This window comes from Rhodotorula graminis, assembly GCF_001329695.1.
Source record: "Rhodotorula graminis WP1 unplaced genomic scaffold RHOBAscaffold_4, whole genome shotgun sequence".
Taxonomy (NCBI): domain Eukaryota; kingdom Fungi; phylum Basidiomycota; class Microbotryomycetes; order Sporidiobolales; family Sporidiobolaceae; genus Rhodotorula; species Rhodotorula graminis.
The window spans coordinates 369616-389722 of record NW_017264931.1 but is presented as its reverse complement, the minus strand read 5'-3'; the positions used below and the strand labels follow the sequence as shown (position 1 = coordinate 389722).

The 20107-nt window shown below is 69.1% G+C and overlaps 7 protein-coding genes and 1 non-coding gene across 8 annotated transcripts; 3 read left to right on the top strand and 5 right to left on the bottom strand.

Annotated features, from left to right (window-relative positions):
* Positions 1-702: 702 nt before the first annotated feature.
* On the top strand, positions 703-2228 carry RHOBADRAFT_42607 (uncharacterized protein; the record flags this gene model as incomplete). Its single annotated transcript, XM_018414088.1, has 3 exons — positions 703-1172; positions 1240-1452; positions 1514-2228. The coding sequence occupies 3 exons, from the start codon at positions 703-705 to the stop codon at positions 2226-2228; spliced, it is 1398 nt and encodes a 465-aa protein (XP_018272327.1).
* Positions 2229-2296: 68 nt separating this feature from the next.
* Positions 2297-2894, bottom strand: RHOBADRAFT_66184 (uncharacterized protein; the record flags this gene model as incomplete). The annotated part of the gene is made up of 3 exons (XM_018418889.1): positions 2297-2504; positions 2574-2730; positions 2866-2894. Coding segments are annotated over 3 exons (393 nt in total), but the record flags the coding sequence as incomplete, so codon positions are not given.
* Positions 2895-3306: 412 nt separating this feature from the next.
* On the top strand, positions 3307-4496 carry RHOBADRAFT_42605 (uncharacterized protein; the record flags this gene model as incomplete). The annotated part of the gene is made up of 4 exons (XM_018414087.1): positions 3307-3492; positions 3595-3622; positions 3682-3802; positions 3866-4496. 4 exons carry the CDS (start codon positions 3307-3309, stop codon positions 4494-4496), a joined length of 966 nt encoding a protein of 321 aa, XP_018272325.1.
* Positions 4497-7493: 2997 nt separating this feature from the next.
* On the bottom strand, positions 7494-9049 carry RHOBADRAFT_13233 (uncharacterized protein; the record flags this gene model as incomplete). The annotated part of the gene is made up of 6 exons (XM_018412133.1): positions 7494-7643; positions 7729-8088; positions 8160-8248; positions 8321-8441; positions 8518-8663; positions 8842-9049. Coding segments are annotated over 6 exons (1074 nt in total), but the record flags the coding sequence as incomplete, so codon positions are not given.
* A 1047-nt stretch (positions 9050-10096) lies between these two features.
* RHOBADRAFT_42603 (uncharacterized protein) lies at positions 10097-15468 on the top strand (the record flags this gene model as incomplete). The annotated part of the gene is made up of 12 exons (XM_018414086.1): positions 10097-11912; positions 12011-12330; positions 12420-12476; positions 12544-12608; positions 12673-13180; positions 13250-13817; positions 13920-13946; positions 14021-14245; positions 14324-14343; positions 14461-14718; positions 14790-14847; positions 14915-15468. The coding sequence occupies 12 exons, from the start codon at positions 10097-10099 to the stop codon at positions 15466-15468; spliced, it is 4476 nt and encodes a 1491-aa protein (XP_018272323.1).
* Positions 15469-15867: 399 nt separating this feature from the next.
* On the bottom strand, positions 15868-17731 carry RHOBADRAFT_52307 (uncharacterized protein; the record flags this gene model as incomplete). Its single annotated transcript, XM_018416275.1, has 5 exons — positions 15868-16420; positions 16483-16647; positions 16716-16787; positions 16852-17308; positions 17382-17731. 5 exons carry the CDS (start codon positions 17729-17731, stop codon positions 15923-15925), a joined length of 1542 nt encoding a protein of 513 aa, XP_018272322.1. The 3' UTR covers positions 15868-15922.
* A 250-nt stretch (positions 17732-17981) lies between these two features.
* Positions 17982-19141, bottom strand: RHOBADRAFT_42601 (uncharacterized protein; the record flags this gene model as incomplete). The annotated part of the gene is made up of 9 exons (XM_018414085.1): positions 17982-18127; positions 18194-18247; positions 18316-18380; positions 18447-18501; positions 18565-18591; positions 18657-18735; positions 18827-18852; positions 18970-19030; positions 19094-19141. 9 exons carry the CDS (start codon positions 19139-19141, stop codon positions 17982-17984), a joined length of 561 nt encoding a protein of 186 aa, XP_018272321.1.
* A 553-nt stretch (positions 19142-19694) lies between these two features.
* Positions 19695-19775, bottom strand: RHOBADRAFT_t29. Its single transcript has one exon. It is a non-coding gene; the product is annotated as a tRNA-Val (tRNA).
* Between the last annotated feature and the right edge of the window lie 332 nt (positions 19776-20107).

The following is a 20107-nucleotide window of genomic DNA, read 5'->3' as shown; positions in this document are numbered from 1 at the left end:
GATTTCCGCGCTCCGTTGGCTCCTGCCAGCTCTGGAGGGTCTTCCCTCCCTCACTCTGCTCCTCCCCGCCGCCTCTGCACGCTCCAGAGGGCTCGCGAGGCCCGCTCGCCCTCGCGCCCTCTCTCGGCGTCTCGGGCGCACTCGCACCGCTCGCCCGCTTTCTCGCGACCCTCGCGCCTCGCGCGGTCGCTCGCTCCAGCTCTGCACACACTTTTGCGGTGCAGCTACGAGTGTGCGATTCGACTTGGAGCCGGTCTCGACTGTGAGGGAGCTCGCTCTCCCAGCCGTGGCTCGGCGACCTTCCCAAGCCTCGAGGTCGCTCAGGCAGCTTCCTGGGGGCTTCGCTCTCAAAGTCGATCTGCTGGGATGAGCTGCAGGTCGGACCGGAGGAGCTGCGGCCGGGCGTCGGGCGGCCCGAGGTCGGCTGGCCCTCTCCGACTCGGCGCTGTCGACCGAGGATCCTGCGAGGACACGGCTCCCGAGCCGGCGCTCCGGGTTTTGGAGTACAGCCTCAAAGGTGCTCGCTTGCGTCTGGCCGCTGCGCTCGACGGGGGCGCGTCTCCTCGATCGTCCAGCCGTGACCGGTCCTCGACCGCGACGGTCCTCGAGCCGCCTCGCACCGGCTCCTGCTCGACCGATCTGGCGACATCGTTCTTCCTCTACACATCTCTCTCGAGACTGCCGACCGCGCCGCACACCATCATGCCGACCCTCTCTGCCGTGCCGCACGAGCTCCTCCTCAAGGTCATCCGCCACGCCCTCACGACCTCGCTCATCTCTGAGCCTCTCCTCGTCCACGGCCAGTTTGCGCACCTCACGGTCACCTGTCGCACGTGCGCCTACCGCCAGGTCGCGTCCGTCTGCCGCCTGTGGCGCGCCATCGCGCAGGAGGTGCTCGGCCAGGACGTCACGTTCGCCAATGGGTGCGGCAGCGCCGAGCGCGACGAGCTCGTCGTCAAAGCCCTCGAGCACGACCCGTGGCGAGCGTCGAACGTCCGGCACGTCGACGTGAGCCTGAGGCGCGCCGCCTGCGGCTGGGGCGCACCTCCTTCCGGCGTCGACGTCGTCGGCGACCAGTCGAGCGAGGCGGCGGTCATGTCGGGCGGCGACGACGCTTTCATCAGCAGTCGCGAGGTACAGGCTGAGCGCTGGCACGCGCAATGCCTCGCTCGGTGCGTCTCTCTCTCCTTTTCCTCTCTCGACCGCGCACTGACCTCCTCGGGTTCCTTCTGCACGCAGCGAGCAACAGCGCTTCGTCCGCCTCCTCGCCCACTGCAGATGCATCGATACGCTCGACATCGACGTCGGCTTCTTCCAGGACGTCCGCCTGCAGCCGACTCTGCTGCCGGCGACGTTGCGCACCCTCACCCTCCGCAACTGCGACGCCGCCGACACGTTCGCCCTCGTCTCTCGCCTGCCCGAGCTTCGCGACCTCACTCTCCGACTCGCGCTGTGAGTCTCGAGGTTGTACTTGTCTCGAGCCGGAACGAGCTGACCCCGTTGCACCACGCAGAGACTGGTTCGTCCCGTCGACCCACCTCGCCGAGCCGTCCTCCCTCCCCTCGCTCGAGCGCTTCGAGCTTTCGACGACGGCGTTCGGCGCCACGTCCCTCTCGTCGATCCTCGCCCTCCTCTCCAACTCGCGCGAGTCGCTCTCGTCGCTCGCGCTCCGCAACAAAGGCGCGAGCCAAGGCGCCCTCGCCGCGTTCCTCCCCGTCGCGTCCGGCCTTATCGACGAGCTCGCGCCGCGCTTGACCCAGCTCAGCGTGAGGGACATTCCGCGGTGCGGGCGGCGACACGCAGGGACCGGGCCGGCGACGGGTTGGTTCCCCTCGACGGCGACGCGCTTTCCTCGCCTCGAGCGCCTGCACCTCACGGGCGTCGCGCTTCCCTCTCGAGCTTTCTTCTCGCACACGCTCGTCGTCGGCGAGCCCGAAGCGGCCGGGAGCGCGCAGCCGGCGGCGGCGGCGAGCGGGCTCCGCAGCCTTACGGTCGAGGATTTCGACGCGCGCTCGCTCGAGCCGCTCCTCGAGGCGCTTCGAGCGACGCCGAGCCTGCAGCGGCTCGAGACGCTCGCGGTCGCGTGTGCGAGGGCGGCCGAGATGGGTCGAGCTGGCGAGGGAGCATGGGCGGACGAGCAGGGCGAGGTCGAGAGGTGGTGCGAGGAGAGGGGGACGAAGCTGGTCGCCGGGTGGAAGCTGGTCCGGGTGGAAGGGTGCGGATGGTAGCGTGCGTGGAACGAGAACTTGTCGAGGCTGTCGAGCGAGCGAGAAAGAGAGAAAGAGGGGTCCGGGCGAGTTTCGACGCGAGCGCAAAGAATTGCAATGCAGGCGGCTGGACCAGCAGCCCTGCCGCGACGTCGACGATATGTACAGCCTGGGTATCCTGCTCCTCCTCCTCCTCCGCTGCGACCCTGCCCGCTCTCGCGCTGCAGCCAGCTCATCGTGCCGTCGGGCGAGCGGCCGGGGCAAAGTAGGAAATGATCTGCTGGAGGAGCTCGAGACCTGCGTGGGGGGGGCATGGTCAGCTCGGCTCGGCGAGAGAGAACGCTGGCAGTGGAACGAGGGGCGTACCGAAGCCCCCAACGATGAGGACGAGGAAGAGGATGACGGTCCAGCGGGGGACGGCGGGCTTGGTCTGGAGCGTCTCCTGGGGCGTGAGCTTGTTGACCTTGCCGACGCGCGAGTTGAAGGCGGCGTTGCGCTTGCGCAGGTCGATGTGGCTGCCGGCCTGCGGGCGGGCGAGCCGAGGAGGACGAGGGGGGGGGGGGGGGGAGAGGCGCGGGCGGAGGGAACGAGGTCAGCTCGCTGCACGCGCCTAGCGCGCTGACCGGTGTGCACGGCTGTAGAGGAAGGTCGGGCGCACCATTGTGTAGCTGCTCGAGGGAGAGGGCGACGCGAGAGAGGCCAAGAGCTCCACGTCTCGTCCCCTCGCTCCAACTTGGTGATGAGCGCGTCTCTCTCCGCCCACACGGCTGCCGCGACCTCGCTGGACACACTGCGCGCTCGTGCTTCCACCCAGCACCTGCTCGAAGGCACTGCTGGCTATCCCGCTCTCAGCGCGTGCACCGCCTCGCTCCCTTGAGCGTCTCGCCGTCGCGCTGCTCTCGCGCTCTCATGCCTCTCCTCGAGCGCCCACGAGCAGCGTCCGTCCTCCGCGCAAGCTCCGCGAGAGACAGGGGCCCGCCGCTCGCACGCGCCCCGTCCGTCCGTCTGTCGGCTTTTCCGCGGACGCTCCCCTCGGGCTCGAGTCGCTCGTCTCGCGCCGCCTCCGGCTCTCGCTTGAACGTGTCGCTGCGTCGTCGCCATGCCCAGTGCTGCGTCCAAGGCCGCCAACGCTCGCTACTTCGACGAGCTCGAGCGAGGCGCGAGCCACGCTCTCGCGTCCGAGCTGCCCGTGCCTCCCGCTCAGTTCCACCCGCCACGGCCGCCGCCACCGCCCGCCGACGAGCCGGTCGTGCCCAAGCGCCGGCGCGGTCCAGGTCCGCCGAGGGTAAATAGCTGCGAGGCCTGCCGCATCGCGAAACGAGCGGTGCGTCCGACCGAGCGATTCCTCGAGAGGCGCCGTCCTGACCCGTTCTTTCTCGTCCTGCAGTGCGACAGGAGCGAGACCTGCAAGACTTGTGCGTGCCATCTCCTCTCTATCTCGTTTAGACGATCCTGACGCTGTATCGACTCGCAGGCGTTCGTCCTCGTCCCTCTCCTCGGCCGTCGTCGACGTTCCTGACCCTCTCGGCATTCCTGCAGCAAGTGCGCGGCATCCAGTGCGAGTACATTGCCGCAGCCCCACTTCGTGCCGCAATGTGCGTCCCCTCTCCTCGTCTACTCGCGCTTCTCGGCGACTGACGCCCTCTTGAGCCCAGCAGCGCCGGCTCGGTCATGTTCGCCAACAACCGCATCGAGATCACGCGCCTGCGCGCCCAGGTCGCCCTCCTCCTGCGCGTCCTGCGCATCAGCGACGCCGAGCTGCAGTACCTCATGCACAGGGCCGACCAGCCCGAGCCGTTCGTCCTCCCGTCACCGTGGCGGCCCGTGCGCTGGGCCGCGCCGGCGCGCCGCTCGAGCGCCCTCGCGGCTGTCGACGAGGAGCTTCCTGAGCCCCCGGTCGAGCACCACGAGTCGGACAAGGAGGAGGAACACGCCGAGGAGGCTGCCGTCGAGGAGTCGCCGGTCGAGGCCGACGAGGCGGTCTCGAAGGAAACGGCCGCGCCGCCGCCCGAGCCCGAGGCCGACGACGAGCCTGCGCAGCCCGGGTCCGAGCGCGAGGAGGAGCCCACGGTCGAGCCGGAGGAGGAGAAGGAGCCCACGCCGCCGCCGCCACCGACGCCGGCGTCGAAGCGCAAGCGCAAGCGCGAGCCTGAACCGGAGCCCACGCCCGAGCCCTCTCGTCGCCGGTCGCAGCGCTTCATGCCCAAGGTGGAGGAGCCCGAGGAGCAGAAGCCGAAGAAGGAGGAGCAGCAGCCGAGGCGCAGGTCGAGCCGGTTGAAGGGCGCCTGATTCGGGCGAACGAGCTGCAACGAGGCGGACGAGGTGGCCGGGTTCTCTCTCGCGGGCCGTAGCAGAGGCTTGAACAAGGAAATTAGTCTGTACACATGGCAGTGCTGCGTCGAGAGGCTGCTCTACGACCCTGTCCTCAGATCTGCGCCCACGACCTCCTCTTCGCGGCCGCGTTCCCGCTCGGCCCTCCTCCTGCTCGCCCTTGTCCCTGCTGCGGCTCCTGCGCCCGGTTCATGCTCTCCCACCGGCTCTTCATGTTCGACACGCCGGCGAAGCGCTGCTCCTCCTCGCCTGCGTCGGGCGCGGCGGACGAGGCGGACGAAGGGGGAGGGCGCGCGCTCGAGTCGACGGCCGGCGGCTGAGAGGCCGAAGGTGGCGGTGCGCGCGAGCCGAACGAGGGGCGTGACGAGTGGACGCCGTACGACGGGCGGGCGGTAGCCGAGGCGGGCGAGCTGGGCGAGCCGGGCGGCGGCGTCGGCTTGAACGGTGCCCGAGCCATCGTCGACGACGGGCCAAAGGCGGCAAAGGACGTCGGCGTCGACGGCTTGGGCGCGAGAGGAGGCGGCGGGCTCTTGGTCGGGTTGTCCTCGGGCACCTCGCGGACCGAGTGGACCGAGTGGATCGAGCCGACGGGGCTCTTTGCGCCCTCGGCGGCGGCGGCGGCGCCCCACTGCGGCAGGCGCTGCGGCCGCACACCCTCGCGCGTGTGGAGCGAGTGCGCTGCGCCGCTGCCCGTGCTCGAGCCCGTCGAGTCCTTGCGCAGCCCGACGGGCTTGACGCCGACCGGCGGCGGACCGCCCGTCAGGGCCGAGCCGAGGCCCTCGTACCGCGACACGAGGCTGTTGATCGCCTGCTTGCGGCCTGCAGGCTGCGGCTTGGGCGCGACGAGAGGAGCGGCGGGCGGCGACATGGGCTTGGGAGGAGGCGATGACGGCGTAAAGTCGTCCTGCGCGGCGACGAGCGACGACGGTGGCGCCTGCCCGTTACCCTGCGGCGCGAACTTGCGGATGGACGCGAGGGCGGGACCGAGGTCGACGCCGCCGTCGCCGTTGGACGTCGACGAGGCCGTCGAGACCTGGCGGGACGGCTGGTCGACGCTCGAGCTCGTGGCCGACCGGGTCGACTCCTTGCGCTCGAGCGGTGGCGGCGACGACGACGTGAGCTTGATGCCACTCGACGCACGTGCGGACAACGTCGGGCGCTCGGTCGCAGGCTTGCGCGGCGTAAAGTCGTCGTCGTCGTCAAAGGCGGGCGCGGCAACCTTGGCGCCGGCCGACGGCGTCGCGCCGCCGCCCTGCTCGTCGTCGCTCGAGTCGTCCTCCTCCTTCTCGACGACACGCTCGAACTCTGACGAGCCGTTGGCGGGTCGCGCAGCCGCCGCCGCGGTCGGCTCGTCGTCGTCGAGCGAGAGCGCCGGGAAGCGTTCCTCGACGCTCTGCTCGCGTTCGGGCTCGGGCCTGGGCACCGAGGCCGATGCGGGTGCGGGCGCAAGGGCGGGCTTGGGCGAGCCGGCGGGCGAGAGGCTCATGCGCTTGGTGACAGGGCGGAACTTCTCGCGCTCGGCCGGCCCGCTCGACGCCGACGTCGACGACGAGGAGAGAGGCTGTGCGCCGAGGAAGGAAGCACGCTTGCTCGCGAACGTGTCGGACGAGCCTTGCGGCGTCGGCGAGGGCGTGGCTCGGAGGACGGGCGTGAGCGACTGCAGGGTCGGCGCGTCGTCGTCGCCGAGGAGGTCGACGACAGGCTTGCTGCGCCCAGGCTCGTCGCCGTTCTCGAGCGCAAGCTCGGGGATGCTGCTCTGGCGAAGCGCGCTCGACTGCTGCGGCGGCAGTGGAGCGGCGGCGCCGGAACCGGCGGGCGCCGCCGACGACGACAAGGCCGACTGCTGCGGTCGCCACGACGCCATGAGGTGCGGCGACGTCTGCGAGCCGCGCGAGACGAGGCCGGGCTTGGTGAGCTGGCGGTGCGGCTCGGGCTTGGGCGCGGGCGCAGGAGGAAGGGACGGCGAGGCGGTAGGCGGACGCCGAGGGAGGGGAGGGCCGGGCGCTGCCGAGTTTTGCTCGCCCGTGAGCTGTGGCGGCAGGGTTGCTGACGAGGGCGCAGAGGTGGATGCCGGCGGGGACGACGTGTCGACGAGGCTCGCCGAGCCGAGAGGTGCCGCCGCGCTCATGTTCTCCTCCTTGCCCGCGTGCGCCTTGGCCTCCTCCTTTGCCGGCGCAGGGAGCGAGTCGAGCGGGCCGTCAAGCTCGATGGCCGGGAACGACTCCTCGAACCTGCGCCGCTCGCCGTCGTCCGCCTTGACGCCCGAACCCGCACCCTCCTTGCCGCCCTCGTCGAGCGCCATCGGGCTGCCCGGGCCGCCCCGCCCTGCGAGCGCGGCAAACATGCCCGCGTTGCGCGGCAGCTCGACGCTCGTCTCGAGCGCGGCGCCGGCCGTCGCCGACGGGTCGAGCTTGGGCGTCGCCGCCGGCGCGAACGCGTCGCCGAACCCGCTCGCGCTTGCCGCCCCTCCAGCACTGCTCGCCGCCGGCGCGCCGAAGCCGTCCCAGTCCATGCCGACGCTCGCGCGGTCCTTCTCGGCGCGCTCGCCGCCCTGATGCCACTCGGCGAGGCCCGTGCGCACTTGTCGCTCGGGCACGGCGATGGGCTCGCTTCCGCCCGGCGCACCTTTGCCCGGCCTGCCCCGGCGCATAGGCGCGACCTGGTTGGCCATCCCGGCGAGGCCGGGCACCGAGCCCGAGCTGGCGGCGGCGTGAGGCGAAGAGGACAGGATACCGGCTGTCGGGAGCGGCGACACGGGGAGGGATGAGGGGGCGCCGAGAGGGGTCGAGGCGTGAGGAGAGGCGGGAGGGTGAGGAGGGCCGCGTTGCGCGAGAGCGGGGATGCTCGAGGCGGACGAGGCGCCGAGGGCGTATTTCTGCGCGCACGAGGGAAACAAAGGTGAGTGCTGCGCTTCGGGGGCATCTTTGGAGGGCGTGACGCCGAGAGAGAGTCCTGACGCACATTCTCGAGTCGAACAGGGACGCCGCGCAGGCGGCACGTCATCTCGTGGACCTGGTAGATGTTCGGGCGCTGGCTCGCGCGCTCCTGCAGCATGGCGCCGATGAGGCTGCGGATCGACGACGAGTAGGCCGGGTACGCCGGGAACTGCGGGACGAGCATACGAGTCAGTCTCGGGTCCGCCTGCGTGACTGGTTGGCGAGAGAGGAGGGCAAGAAGGAAGAGGGCGCACCTTGTACTGCGCGTTGAGGATGGCGAGCGGACCGTGCTCCTCGAACGGCGTCGTGTAGAAGCACAGCTTGTACAGGAAGACGCCAAGCGCCCAGATGTCGATCTTCTCGTCGAACCCTTTGCGGCCCCAGACGTCGACGAGCTCGGGAGCGCGGTACTGGAGCGTCGTCGTCTTGTTGATCGAGTGCTCGAGCTTCTGGATGCCCTCGACCGTCGTCGGCACCTTGTCGCGCGGCAGAGGGCGCGTCGTCGAGCCAAAGTCGCACAGCTTGTACGTCTGCGGCGGCGAGAGGAGGATGTTCTCGACCTTGAGGTCTCGATGGATAAGCGGCGGCGACTGGTAGTGCATGTGCGCGACGGCCTGTGGGCGTAGACTGCGTCAGATCGAGCTCGTCGAGACGGCGCGGAGAAGGAGAAAAGAGCCCGACGCACCTCGACGACGTCGCTAAAGATCTTGAGGATCTCGCCCTCGGTGAGGCGGTTCTGCAGCCGCGTGTTCATCATGTCGATGATGCCGCCGCCTGCAAGCGTTCGGGAGACGAGTCAGTCGTGCTCTCGAGGCGCATGACAACAGGGAAACAGGGCGAGCGCACCTTGGCACCACTCCATGAGAATGTAGATCTCGTAGCCCTTGCTGCCGTCGACGCCGCCGGGCAGGTCGGCGACCGACGCCTCGATCATGTTGACGATCTTGGGGTGGTTCTTGAGCTGGCGCTGCGAGTGGGCGAGGAGGGGAAAGAGTCAGGTCGGTCGTCGAGGCGGTGCAGCTCTCGAGAGGCGGCGGGCGCACCATGACGTCGACTTCTCGGCCGACCTCCTCGACGCCACGCTTGTCGGGGACGACCATGCGCTTGAGGACATGCTGGGTCGTGCCGGTGGGCGAGTTGGGCGGGAGCGGGACGGCCGACTGGGCGAGGTAGACGTGCGCAAAGCCGCCTGCAGGTGGGGAACGGTGCGAGTCAGTGCGTGCACCTGTTTGAGACCACCAGGTGACTCGAATGGCCGTGGCCGTGGGAGCGCTCAAGCTGTGGTCGCTGGACCCGACCTCGCATCGTCACCGGCAAGCGGGGGCGGAGGCTCGAGGGAGGGGGCAGGCGAGAGAGGGAGGGCTCACCTTCGCTGAGGAAGCGCTGGACGGTGACGCGGTACTGACCGACCTCGACGAGGGTCCCTGGCGGGAGGGTGCCGGCGGGGACGGACGAGGGTGGTGGGGCGGCAGCTGGAGGAGGACCTGCGGGTGCCGGGGCACGGAACGGCGGGCTGGCGACGGACGTGTAGGGCTGCGTCGCCGGTGGTGCAGGGAACGGGCGCGAGTAGGCCATGGTCCCACAGGCCGAGGTGCCGGTGTCGAGGCGGAAGGCGGACAGAGACGACGACGAGGTGGAGGAAGCTGACGGCGACCGGGCGGGCGACGGCTCTGTACCTCGGCCGACTGGACGGCAGTCGATAACGAGCTGTTGGTTCTGCTCTTGTAGCGCAGGTCAAGCGCGTGCTGTGGGTGAGCGAGGTCGGCCTCGACGTCGTCGTCGTCCACCTCTTGGCTCCCGCGTCAACCTCTCCGTCAGCGCCACAGCTCATGCTTGCCTCAGAACTTGTTCCTAGGCTACCCATGCTGCCCGGCGTGGCACCCCCGCCGTCCTCTGCTTCGCCCCTGCTACTCCCGCTCGTCGCGGCGATTTCGCGCGGGGCTCGTTGTGCGCGAGCCCGACGAGCGTCTTTCGCGGCTCCTTGCGACCGCGCACGCTCGTGCACTTGCGCTCAAAGGTGCTCTGGGCGAATGCGCCGCCTGCCTCGCGGCCGGGTCGCTCGCAGCGAGCGTTCCTCCCCTCGCTTCCCTCTCTCGACCCTTCTTCACGCTCGTCCAGGCCGCTCGTGCCGCCGAGCACACGCGCACAGCGCGAGGAGGATCATACGCTGCTCCTGGCTGCGACGAGCGCGACCCTGTCCTGGGCTGCCGCGCGAACAAGCGCTGTTCGAGCGCGAGGTGCTGGCTCGCTCGTTGGCCTCCCTCCTCGCAACCTTGCGCCGGCGATCCTGTCTTTTCACTCCCTTGTCCTTCCCTCTCTCTCTGGCTGGGCAGGGACGACTCGAACGGAGAGGGCGACTCTGCGTGCGGCAGCACGCGCGAGCGAGTCGGGCTCGAGCGAGAACTTGGGCCCGAGGACACCGCTACGAGCGGACGTTCTTGCGCGCCAGACATCGGCGCTAGTACTCAGACAGGACGAGCGAGCCGGTTGAGTCTCTCAGGGAGGACAAGGAGCGTGGGAGCCTTTGTGCTCGCGGCCGGCAAAGCGGTCGTGTCGACCCTCTGTTCTCGCTCCCTCACCCAGCCTCGCTTGCCCGCCAGCGAGCAGCGTACCGCCACAGCCATGGCAGAAGTCGCCAGTGACTCTGACCTGACCGACATCGAGACGCTCGAGAAAGCGTGGCACCTCCGCTCGCCGTCCTCCCCACCTGCGCCCGTCCCGAGCAACCGCAGCCGCTCGACGGCAGCGAGGGCTGCCTCGACCCGGTCCAGCACGCGTGCGACTTCTCGCGACACGCCCAATCGCCCGTCCACTCGCGCCAAGCGCGTCTCGCCCTCGCCGACGACCTCATCATCCAGCGCGACTTCTCGCCCTCCCTCGTCCGCCACGACGCGTCGAGCCACCGCGCCGCCGTCCACTGCGTCCACCAGCAGCTCGAAGCGCCGTCGCGACAACGAGCGCGACCTGGCGAGCGCGACGACGGACGACGAGGCGGCGCGCGTGCCCGGCGCAGCAGCGGGGCAGTCGGGTCGAGGCGCGAGGGCGCGCAAGCGGGTGCCGAGGCGGCGCAGTGCGACGGTCGTCGAGACTGCAGGCGCCCAGGAGGAGCCGCTCGCCCAGCATGACGACGCCGCGCCGACCAGCACGCCCGCTCGTCGCCGCACCTCCCGCACCGCCAGCGCCGCCGCCGCGCCATCGTCGCAGGCAAAGCGGCCTCGCCTGTCGTACGAGCTCCGCATGCTCCAGGGCGACTCGTTCTCGCACGACCCGGCCGCCCCGGACCTCCTGCGGGCGCCCCGACTCGCCCTGTTCGCCGGCCCGAGCCCGTACGCCGAGCGCGACGAGGTGCAGCGCTCGGCCGAGGCAGCCGCGTCGCAGGCGTCGGTGCGCGAGTCGCCAGAGCTGCTCGGCCCGGCGCCCGTCGTCCATCCTGTCGAGCGCGCGGCACCGCCGAGCGCGAGCGTCGGCGTCACGCCGCCCAAGCGGCCGCGCTCACCCGTCCTGTCGGTCGCAGCCGAGTCGAGCTCGACGCAGGAGCACGTGCAGGTCGCCAAGAAGCGGCGGCAGAAGGCGTCGGCGCCGTCCGCCGCTGTCGGTGCACTCGGCGCGCCCGCCGTCGCCCTCGAGCGCCCGTTCTCGTCTTCCTCCCTCGCTCCGACCCTTCTCGCGCACCTCGAGGCGCGCTCTGCGTACCAGACGACGGCATCGACGACCTGTCCCGAGCTGTGGCTCGGGCCTGACGGCGCCGTCGGCGCCGGCGCCCCCGCAGCGCTCCCGGCTCGCCGCGAGTCCAAGCCGCCGCGGCGCTACGCCGCCGAGGGCTACGGCGCTTCGTCGTCGTCGTCGTCGAAGCCTCGAGGTGCGACGAGCGCGTCTCGGGCGTCGTCGAGCTCGCGCGTCCCGAGCCTCAAGCCGACCGGTCACGACTGCTCCGCCAAGTGGCCGGTCGAGAACTTCCTCACGACGACGCCCCTCGTCACGGCCGCCTCGCACCTCGCTCCTGAGCCGGCGCAATCGCCGGTCCCCATCGTCCCGAGGGACCCCGAGTTGCGCGCCCAGCCGCAGACCCTCCCTCCTCCCTCCTCCTTCGCCCGCCCATCCGCCCCGCCTGTCGCAGGCCCCTCGACCGCCCTTTTGCCGCCTCGAGTCGTATCTTCCAGGGCACCATGCCCGCCGCCGACCGCCGTCACCGCCGTCACTGCTCGCCCCGCCAAGGCGCCCAAGGCGTCCAAGGCGCCCAAGGCGCCCAAGGCGTCCAAGGCGCCCAAGGCGCCCAAACCTCGACCGCGCCACCCGGCGCTCGACGTGCGCGACTCGTGGGTCCCAGTCGAGCGCGGCCTGAGCATGACGGCGGCGGGCAAGCCGCCCATCTGGTGCCAGGGCCGGCAGGAGCTGTGCGAGAGCCTCGAGTACTTCCGGAGCTACCAGGGCGGGCACTGTGCGTCCTATCCTTCCTCTCTTCTCTCTCTTCGTGGTCGATGTCGACCTCGAGACTGTACGAGCGACGCCTGACATGCCTTTGCTCGCCGGCCGCAGACGATAACCAGGAGCGCTGCCTCGGGTACCTGCTCGACGCCTTTCCCTCGCCATCGGACGCCTGTTCCTCGGACGGCAAGATCGTTGTCTCGCATGGCGGCGGCGGCTCCGAGGTCCTCGCCGGCGGCGGCGCACGCCTCAAGGCCCACCAGACGCGCGAGGGCATCCGCATCCGGGCGCTGTCCAACTGCATGGCCACGCGCACGCCCGTCGTGCTCATCGCCGGCTCCTCGTACGAGCACTTCCCCAAGCTCAAGACCATGGGCGAGGACGGCGTCCGGTACGCCGTGCTCGGGCACTACCTCGTCACCGACATCTGGGTCCGTCTCCTTTTCCCCTTTTCGCCCGAGCTTCTCCCCCAGCCAGGTGTCACAGATTCTGACCCTTGCCTTTGTCACGTCCGCCGCAGGCCGAGGGCGAGCCGGTCAATAAAGCCGAGGAGGACAAGTACTTCGTGCGCTTCAAGGTGCGTCATCCTCCCTTTTGTTCCTGCGCACGCCGACGGCGCCGACTCGTGTCTCTCTCTCTCGCAGGTCCGGTTCGAGTGGCTCGCGTCCCAGGGCGAGCCCTGGTTCGCTCACGTCATCGGCAAGGACAAGTGCGCTCAACTCTCTCTCCCTCCCTCGTCGTCGTTCGTCTACTGACAAGCTTCGCCCGGGCAGGTCGTCACTCGAGGTCAAGCCCGTCAGCCCTGCGCTTCGTGCCCCGTCCTCTTCACCTGAGCTGCACGCTCCCTCCTCTTCCCGCCGCCCTGTCGTCGCACCCGTCCTTCCCCACCTCGCCACGTCATCGTCGGCTCCTCTCGCCGACCTCGCCAGCGCCTCACGGCCTGCTCCTCGACCGCCGACTGCCTCGAAGACCTCGGCGTCGTCGAACCGCCTCGCAGGCCTGCGCTTCGAGCGCGTCACTCGCCCGTCGATGCCGCCCGTCGCCCCCGTCGTCGACGCCGGGTCCGACATGGACATCTCGAGCGACGACGTCGACAGCTCGCCGCCGTCGCCGCGCTCGTCGAGCAGCGACCACACGGTCGACTCGGGCTTCGTCGACGTGACGACGGGCGCCGACGACGAGTCTGAGCGCGGCACGTGCGGGACGTGCGGCGTCGAGTACAAGCGGGCATACTGCGAGGACGTCGAGTGCTACAACGAGGCGTGCGACCGGTTCTTCCTCGTGCGTCGGCGTGTCCTCTCTGTCTATCTCGTCGTGGCCGTTCGGCGTCCTGACCTCTCGCTTCCGCAGGTCGACGGCAAGATGCCGATCGCGGGCACCCTCACCTACCGCTCCTCCTTCCTCGACCTCACGCCCTCGCTCCCCTCCTCCGACCTCGTCCCGCAGCTGCTCGCGCCCCGCACCCTGCAGTCGCTGAGCGGCGCCTCCCAGATCTCCGACTACGGCGTCCAAGCGTGGCGCGGCTTCGGGTGCTCGACGTGCGGGCGCCTCAGCTCTCGCAGCGAGTGGCTGCGCCTCATCTGCGCCGGGTGCGGCGCCGAGACGGACGCGACGGCGCGCACGTTCCGCGCCGACGAGTTCGAGGGCAAGGGCAAGGGCAAAGGGCGCGGCCTCGAGGTCGGCGTGCCGAGCTTCATCACGGCGCCGTACTCGTCGACGCCGATCGAGGCCGTGCGAGGGTACGCAGGGTACACGGTCGACCTGTCGGCGGCGGCGGCGGGAGGCGGCACGGCAAAGGTCCACCACCTGTGGCCGGTCGAGGCGAGCGCGTGTCAGAAGGGCGACAAGCTGTTCGAGGAGTACCAGGGCGTCGAGGCGGGCGCACTGTTCCGGCGCAACCCGCTGCAGAAGCACCAGGGTGCGTCCCGACTGCCCCCTCTCCTCGGGCTCCCCCCTCCTCTCCTCGGGCTCCCCCCTCCTCTCCTCGTACTGACCTTCCCAAGTTGATCCCTCGCAACAGCCACCGGCTCCCTCCTTTGCCAGCAGTGTGCGTCCTCTTGCTCTCCCCTGGGTCCTTCTGGCACTCGACGATCAGGACTGACCGCGTCGTCGTCGTCGCAGTCACGTTCAACTCGGGCGAGCGCTACAAGCACGCCGTCTCGATGGCGACCTACCCTTTCCCTTCTGCGACGTCGCCACCCCTCACGACGTCCGACAGCACCTCGGCTCAGCCCTGCGCCCCGGTGTGCGCGCTCGAGGCCCGCGACTACCTCGAGACGGTCGTGCGCTCGGTCGTCGGCGACGGCCCCGAGACCAACTTCAACGAGATCCTCTCGGTCGCGTACAGTGCGTCCTACTCCTCTCTCTCTCTCTCTCTCTCCTCCACAATATGGACGTTCTCCTGACCTTGCCCTTCCACCGCAGTGACTGGCGGCAGAATGAACGTGCGTCGCCGGCTCTCGAGCTTCTTTCCCCTCCCTCCTCCTTCCTCATCTCGCCGCATCTCGGTCTGCGGGACCCTGCCGTCCGGCCTCTTTACTGACATCTCCCGATCCTCGCAGTACCACGACGACGGCGAGGCCGGCCTCGGCCAGTACGTCGCGTCGCTCTCGCTCGGCTCGGACGCCGTCATGTCGTTCCGCGCCAAGGTCAAGAAGCCGCTCAAGAAGGCCGCCAAGCTGGGCAAGCAGGACCACGTCGATACCGACGACGAGGGCGACGACGAGGGTGACGATGGCTCGTCCAAGAAGGGCTCGGGCAACACGTCGCGCGTCGTGCTCAAGGCGAGGCTCAAGCACGGACACGTGCTCATCATGGAGGTGCGCCCGCTCTCTCTCTCTCTCTCAGCCCTGCCCTGCACCCAGACTGATCATATTCTTCGCGCACGCAGGGCGCCAACATGCAGAAGCTGTTCGAGCACAAGGTCGAGCCCGAGGGCCTGCGCTTCGGTGCGTCCTCGTCCTCCTCGCGTCGCGGACGTCGCGCTCGAGCACTGACTTGACCCACAACCTGCAGCTGCTACCGCACGTTGGGTCGGCCCGAATCACCTGAAGCCGTCCGCCAAGACGTCGTCGGCCAAACCTCCTCGTCCTTCTTCGCACGCATCGACATCTTCGAGCCGTCCTGCCGACCCGAACGTTCAGCCCCCGACAGCGCCGGGCGCTCGCCCTCCTTCTGCCGCCTCTTCGGCGCTCGAGCGAGGCGCATCGGCCATGCCGCATGCCGCCGCTCGGCCTGCGCACGGCCCGCCAACGGTCGACGGCGCCTCCTTCGTGCCCTCACCGCCGGCTCGTCCCGACTCGGCGTCCTCCTCCTCCACCTCCTTCGCCCGTCACCCCGACGCCGACATCGCCGCGCGCCTCGGCATCGCGCCGCACGACAAGCGCGTGCGGGACACGGCGCGCGCGCACCCACGTGGCTCCGCCGACCCGCAGCCGCAATTCCTCCATCGGTACGGGCCGTCACCGGCACACGGTACGCCTCTCGGTCCACCGACGGTGCCGCCCGACGAGCGCTCGTCGAGCTCGACCGGCGGTGGGCTCGTGCCGCAGTGCCAGGTCGCGCTGTAGACGTCGCCTCGAGTCGGACCGACGCGTCGGCCCGGGCGCAGCGGCGCGACAGGACGTTCGGCTTTGGTGGAGCATGAGCGAGGGCGTGATCCGCAAGAGCTGCTGCGGGCGGGAGGGAGACGGCGAGGCGAGTTTCTGAGCGAGGGCGAGGGATTGGTGGCGGTGGTTTGCCTCGAGATCTGCCTTCGCTTGTCGTGCCAGCAATATAAGGTGTCTTTCCTCGACTCTCGTCGTCTCTCGAGAGCGCGAGGAAAGGCTCTTTGTCGTCGCCCGCACGAGATTCACCTTCAGAACACGCTCGAGGAGCGGTCAGTTGGCTCGGACCTGGCCGACCTCCTTCCGGCTTGCCGACGTGGCTCTCGAGCTCTACTCTCGCTGTCTCTCTCTGGCTCTGCGTGTCGCATGTCGAGCTGCCGCAGAACGTCGGCGCGTCTCGTCTATTGCACGCTGGCTCTCAAGGGTCCCAAGGGCTCGTCGCGAGCGGCTCGCCGCTCACTAGCTCCCACCCGCGCTCCGTCTTGCGCACCATGTCCTCGAGCCTGATACCGATACCGTGACCTTGCGGGTCCGGGTCGGCGTCGCGCTCGATGTAGATGCCCGGCTCGTTCGAGAACGTCTCGCCGGCGACGAGCGCCTGCTCCGAGTTGCCGCCGTTGAGGTACGGGTGCTCGTGCACCTCGAGCCCGATGCCGTGCCCGAGGCGGTGCGTGAAGTAGGCGCCCCACCCGGCGTCCTCGATGATGCGGCGCGCAGCTCGGTCGACGTCGGCGGCGTGCACGGACCTCGTCTCGTTGCTTGCCGGCGCGACGAGCGTGTCGAGGGCGGCCTGCTGCGCGAGGCGGATCGTGCGCCAGACCTTCTCGGCACGTGCAGAGGGCCACTTGGGCGGCGAGCGCGAGCGCGAGAAGCGCGACGAGGGAGGATCGGGGAGCATGGTGCGGGTAAAGTCGCTCTGCGAGAGGGATGCGAGTCAGGTCTGCGCGTGGAGGTGACAGCGAGAGGAGAGAGAGGTACCTGGTAGCCGAAGAGAGAGCCGTCGACGTCGAACAGGGCGAACTCGTCCTTCTTGAGGCGGCGGTCGGCGCTGGCCGAGGCGTGCGGGAGCGCCGCATTGTCGCCGAACAGGGTGATGACGCCGATGTCGGTCAGGCCGCCGGCGCGAAGGGCGTTCGTGATGAGCTGCAGGGCACGCGAGGACGTCAGAGTTAGGTACAGGCGGCGCAAGGGAGAGAGGAAGGAGGACGGACCGCTTCTCCCTCCTTCTCAGTCATGCCGACGCGCAGGTGGGTGCGGACCGCTTGGAGCGCCTTGACCGTGATCTGTAGATGATCATCCAGAGTCAGTGACGTGCGAGAGAGAGGTCGAGAGGTCGAGTGGGCGCACCTTGGCGACGCAGTGCTGGATCTTGCCCTCGGCCTCGGTCTTGCGCATGCGCAGCTCCCGCACCTCGAGCTTGGCGAGCCCGACGCTCGGGGCGTTCTCGCCGACACGACTCGCCGCAGCGGCGAGGCCGTCCCGCACGAACGTGCGCACGTTCTCCTCGACCTCGAGCGACCAGGGCACACTCGACTCGTCACCGCGCAGACCGGCGAGGTGCTCGAGCAGGACGGCGTACGGGTCATCGGCCTCCTGCCACGTGATCCAGTCGATGCGGTCGCGCTGCTCTGGCGTGAGGGCGAACGGGAGGCGCTGCGAGCGTGACAGCTCGAACGCGGGCGCGAGGACCGACAGGTGGGCGTGCTCGTCGGGTGAGGTCGGGGGCGAGAGCGCGACGAGCCAGGGCCGCTCCGACAGGTACCAGTTGGCCTGGGTGAGGTTGAGGTAGTAGAGGGTGTTGGCGCTGTCGACAGGAGTCGGGTTAGCCGCCATGGTCAAGGTCGAGGAGGAGGAGGGACGGCGAGATGTGGGCGCACCTCGGCTCCGAGATGTAGGCGGCCCATGCGCGTGCACCAGACCCAGTACTCGAGAGCGCGGACGCTAGACGAGCGCGACGCGGGCTGAACTCGTCGACGCCGACTGGCTTGAGGTGGGGGCACTGTCGCGAGTGGTGGAGGAAGGACCAGTCGATCGAGCGGTCGCGCGCGTGCGTGTGCGGGTGCAGGTAGTCCTTGTGTGTCGATCTGACGAGCACGCGCGGCAACAGGTACGCCTGGGCGACGAGCAGAGGGACCGAGACGAGGCCGGCGATGAAGATCAAGACGAGGCGACCACGGCGGCGGGGCGCGTCGTGCTGTACATGTGCGTGCTCTGCAGCTTTGCTCATGGTCGTGGCGAGCTCGGCGGGGCAGCACAGGCGGGCCAAGTTGATGAGGGGACGACGGCGCCTCGCTCGTGTTGCCTCACTTCTCTCGCTCTCTGTCGTGGGCTTTCTCTCGCTCTCGCTTGCTCAGGAAGACGATCAACAACTGCTTTGTTCATTCGACAGCATCGCGCGCCTACGCTCAAGCGCCGTCTTTTCGCGTTCGAGCGATTTAGCTGCGGGGCGGTCGAGGGGGACCGTCAGTTCTCGAGGCTCAGGCGACGAAGGAAGAGGAACGAGCGACGCACCAGACGCCCGACTTGGCGATGGTGATGGTCGACTTGGTCTTGCCCGAGCCGGAGCCCTCACCCTCGATCTTCTTGACGATGTCCATGCCGTCGACGACCTCGCCGAAGACGACTGCAGGCCACGATTGGGGTCAGTTCTCGCGCTCGCCGACGTCGAAGCGGGCTTTTCTCGACGCACCGTGCTTGCCGTCGAGCCACGAGGTGACGATGGTGGTGATGAAGAACTGCGAGCCTGAGTTGGGCGAAGAAGGAGGGTCAGTCCACGGCCGGGGGACGAGGCGGGGGCCGAGAGGGTCTCACCGTTGGTGTTCGGGCCGGCGTTGGCCATCGAGAGCTGGCCGGGCTTGGTGTGACGGAGCTTGAAGCTGTACAGGGGACACGAGGGTCAGGTGGGAGCTCGTGCGGCGAGGCGAGGCGAGAGGAGGACGCACTTCTCGTCGGCGAACTTCTCGCCGTAGATCGACTTGCCGCCGGTGCCGTTGCCGCCTGTCGTCGCAGAATGTCAGTGTCGCATCGACTGACAAAGAGAGTGAGAAAGGAGGGACGCACGGGTGAAGTCACCGCCCTGGAGCATGACTGCGCGCGAGGACGACGAGGTCAGTCTGGTGCCTCGGAACGAGGAGAGAGAGAGAGCGACGCACAGTCCGGGATGACGCGGTGGAACGACGAGCCCTGGTAGCCGAAGCCGTGCTCGCCCGTGCAGAGCTCGCGGAAGTTCTTCTGCAGAAGGGCGACGCCAACGAGGGCAGGGTCAGTCTCGGCCGGGACTCGGGTACTGTGGGTGCGAGAGAGGGAGGGAAGGAGGACGCACAGCCGTCTTGGGGACGACGTCGTCGTCTGCGAGGTCGGAAGGGAAGTGGGGAAGCTGCGATCAGCAACGGCGGTCTCTCGCAGGGGCCGACGACGACATCATCGCGGTTGGCGGGCGCAGGGAAGAGAGGGAGAGGGACGTACAGAGCTTGAAGGTGATGCGGCCGAAGGGCGCGCCGTTCTTGGTGATGTCGAAGAAGACGTTCTGCAGGGGCAAGCGCGGGTGAGGATGCTGTTCGAACGTGCGGGAACTCGGGGTAAAACGTACGCTCATGCTGGGAGCAGTCGAGAGGCCGCGGCGGAAGATGGTCGACATTGGCGGACGGTGGGAAGGGGGGGGAGAGTGTCGGGAAGGTGCAAGGGGTGCAGGGAGAGAGTGTGCGTGCGAGAGAGGAGGCCAAAGGGGAGGGGAGCGGAGGGGGGCAAGGCACCTCGTCAGTGCCAACTCGCCGGGCGAACGGGGGACCCTGGTGAGCGCACGCGCTGCCCTGTCGCGGAGCAACGCGTGCGCTGACCCTTGCGGAAGAGCGAGCGACTCACTTGGGCTGATGGGGTGGGAGAGAAAGGAGGAGAGGCGAGGGAGCTCCCACGTCGTCGTCGTCTCTCGACCGCAGCTCGGCGCCAACTTGAGCCTCTCGCGGGCGGCTTTCTGTGCATGCCTGGGCGTTTTCGAAGCTTTCAAAGCAATGATAGCTCGCCTGGCGTGGTCAGCCGGCAGCGTTGAGGGTGAGCCGACCTTCGACGGCCCGCCAACCCGTCTGACCTCCTCGCCGGCAGCTTTACGAGCGAGAGGATGCTTCGCTTGGTCGCTTGCAAAGGGAAGTAGACCCGTGCGGGTGTAAGGGCGCAATGCCGCCGAGCCAAAAAGGTGATCGCACCCAGGTTTGAACTGAGGACCTTCAGTGAACTGAATGTTAAACTGACGTGATGACCAACTACACCATGCAACCCTTGATAGCGTTAAGCTGGATCTACCGACTTGAGGAGGCCAACTTGGGCGTCTCGCGCACGGTCCCCTCCGCCGAAGCACTTTGACGGGGACGGACGGCTGAGCGTTGCGCAGGGACCCAGTACTACGAGATCGTCGTCCTTTCGACGAGTCGCTTGTCTCATGGGCACGATCTGATAGCGGCGGTCCAGGCCGGCGAGAAAAGCCGCGGGAAGCGGGTCGACGAGGTGGTCACAGGCTCGCGAGGAGGCGCTCTCGGTGCGGGCGACGTGCTTCTGAACGGTGCGCATCGGCTGGCGAAAGAAGCGCACCGCTGCGCGCGAGAGAGCGCTC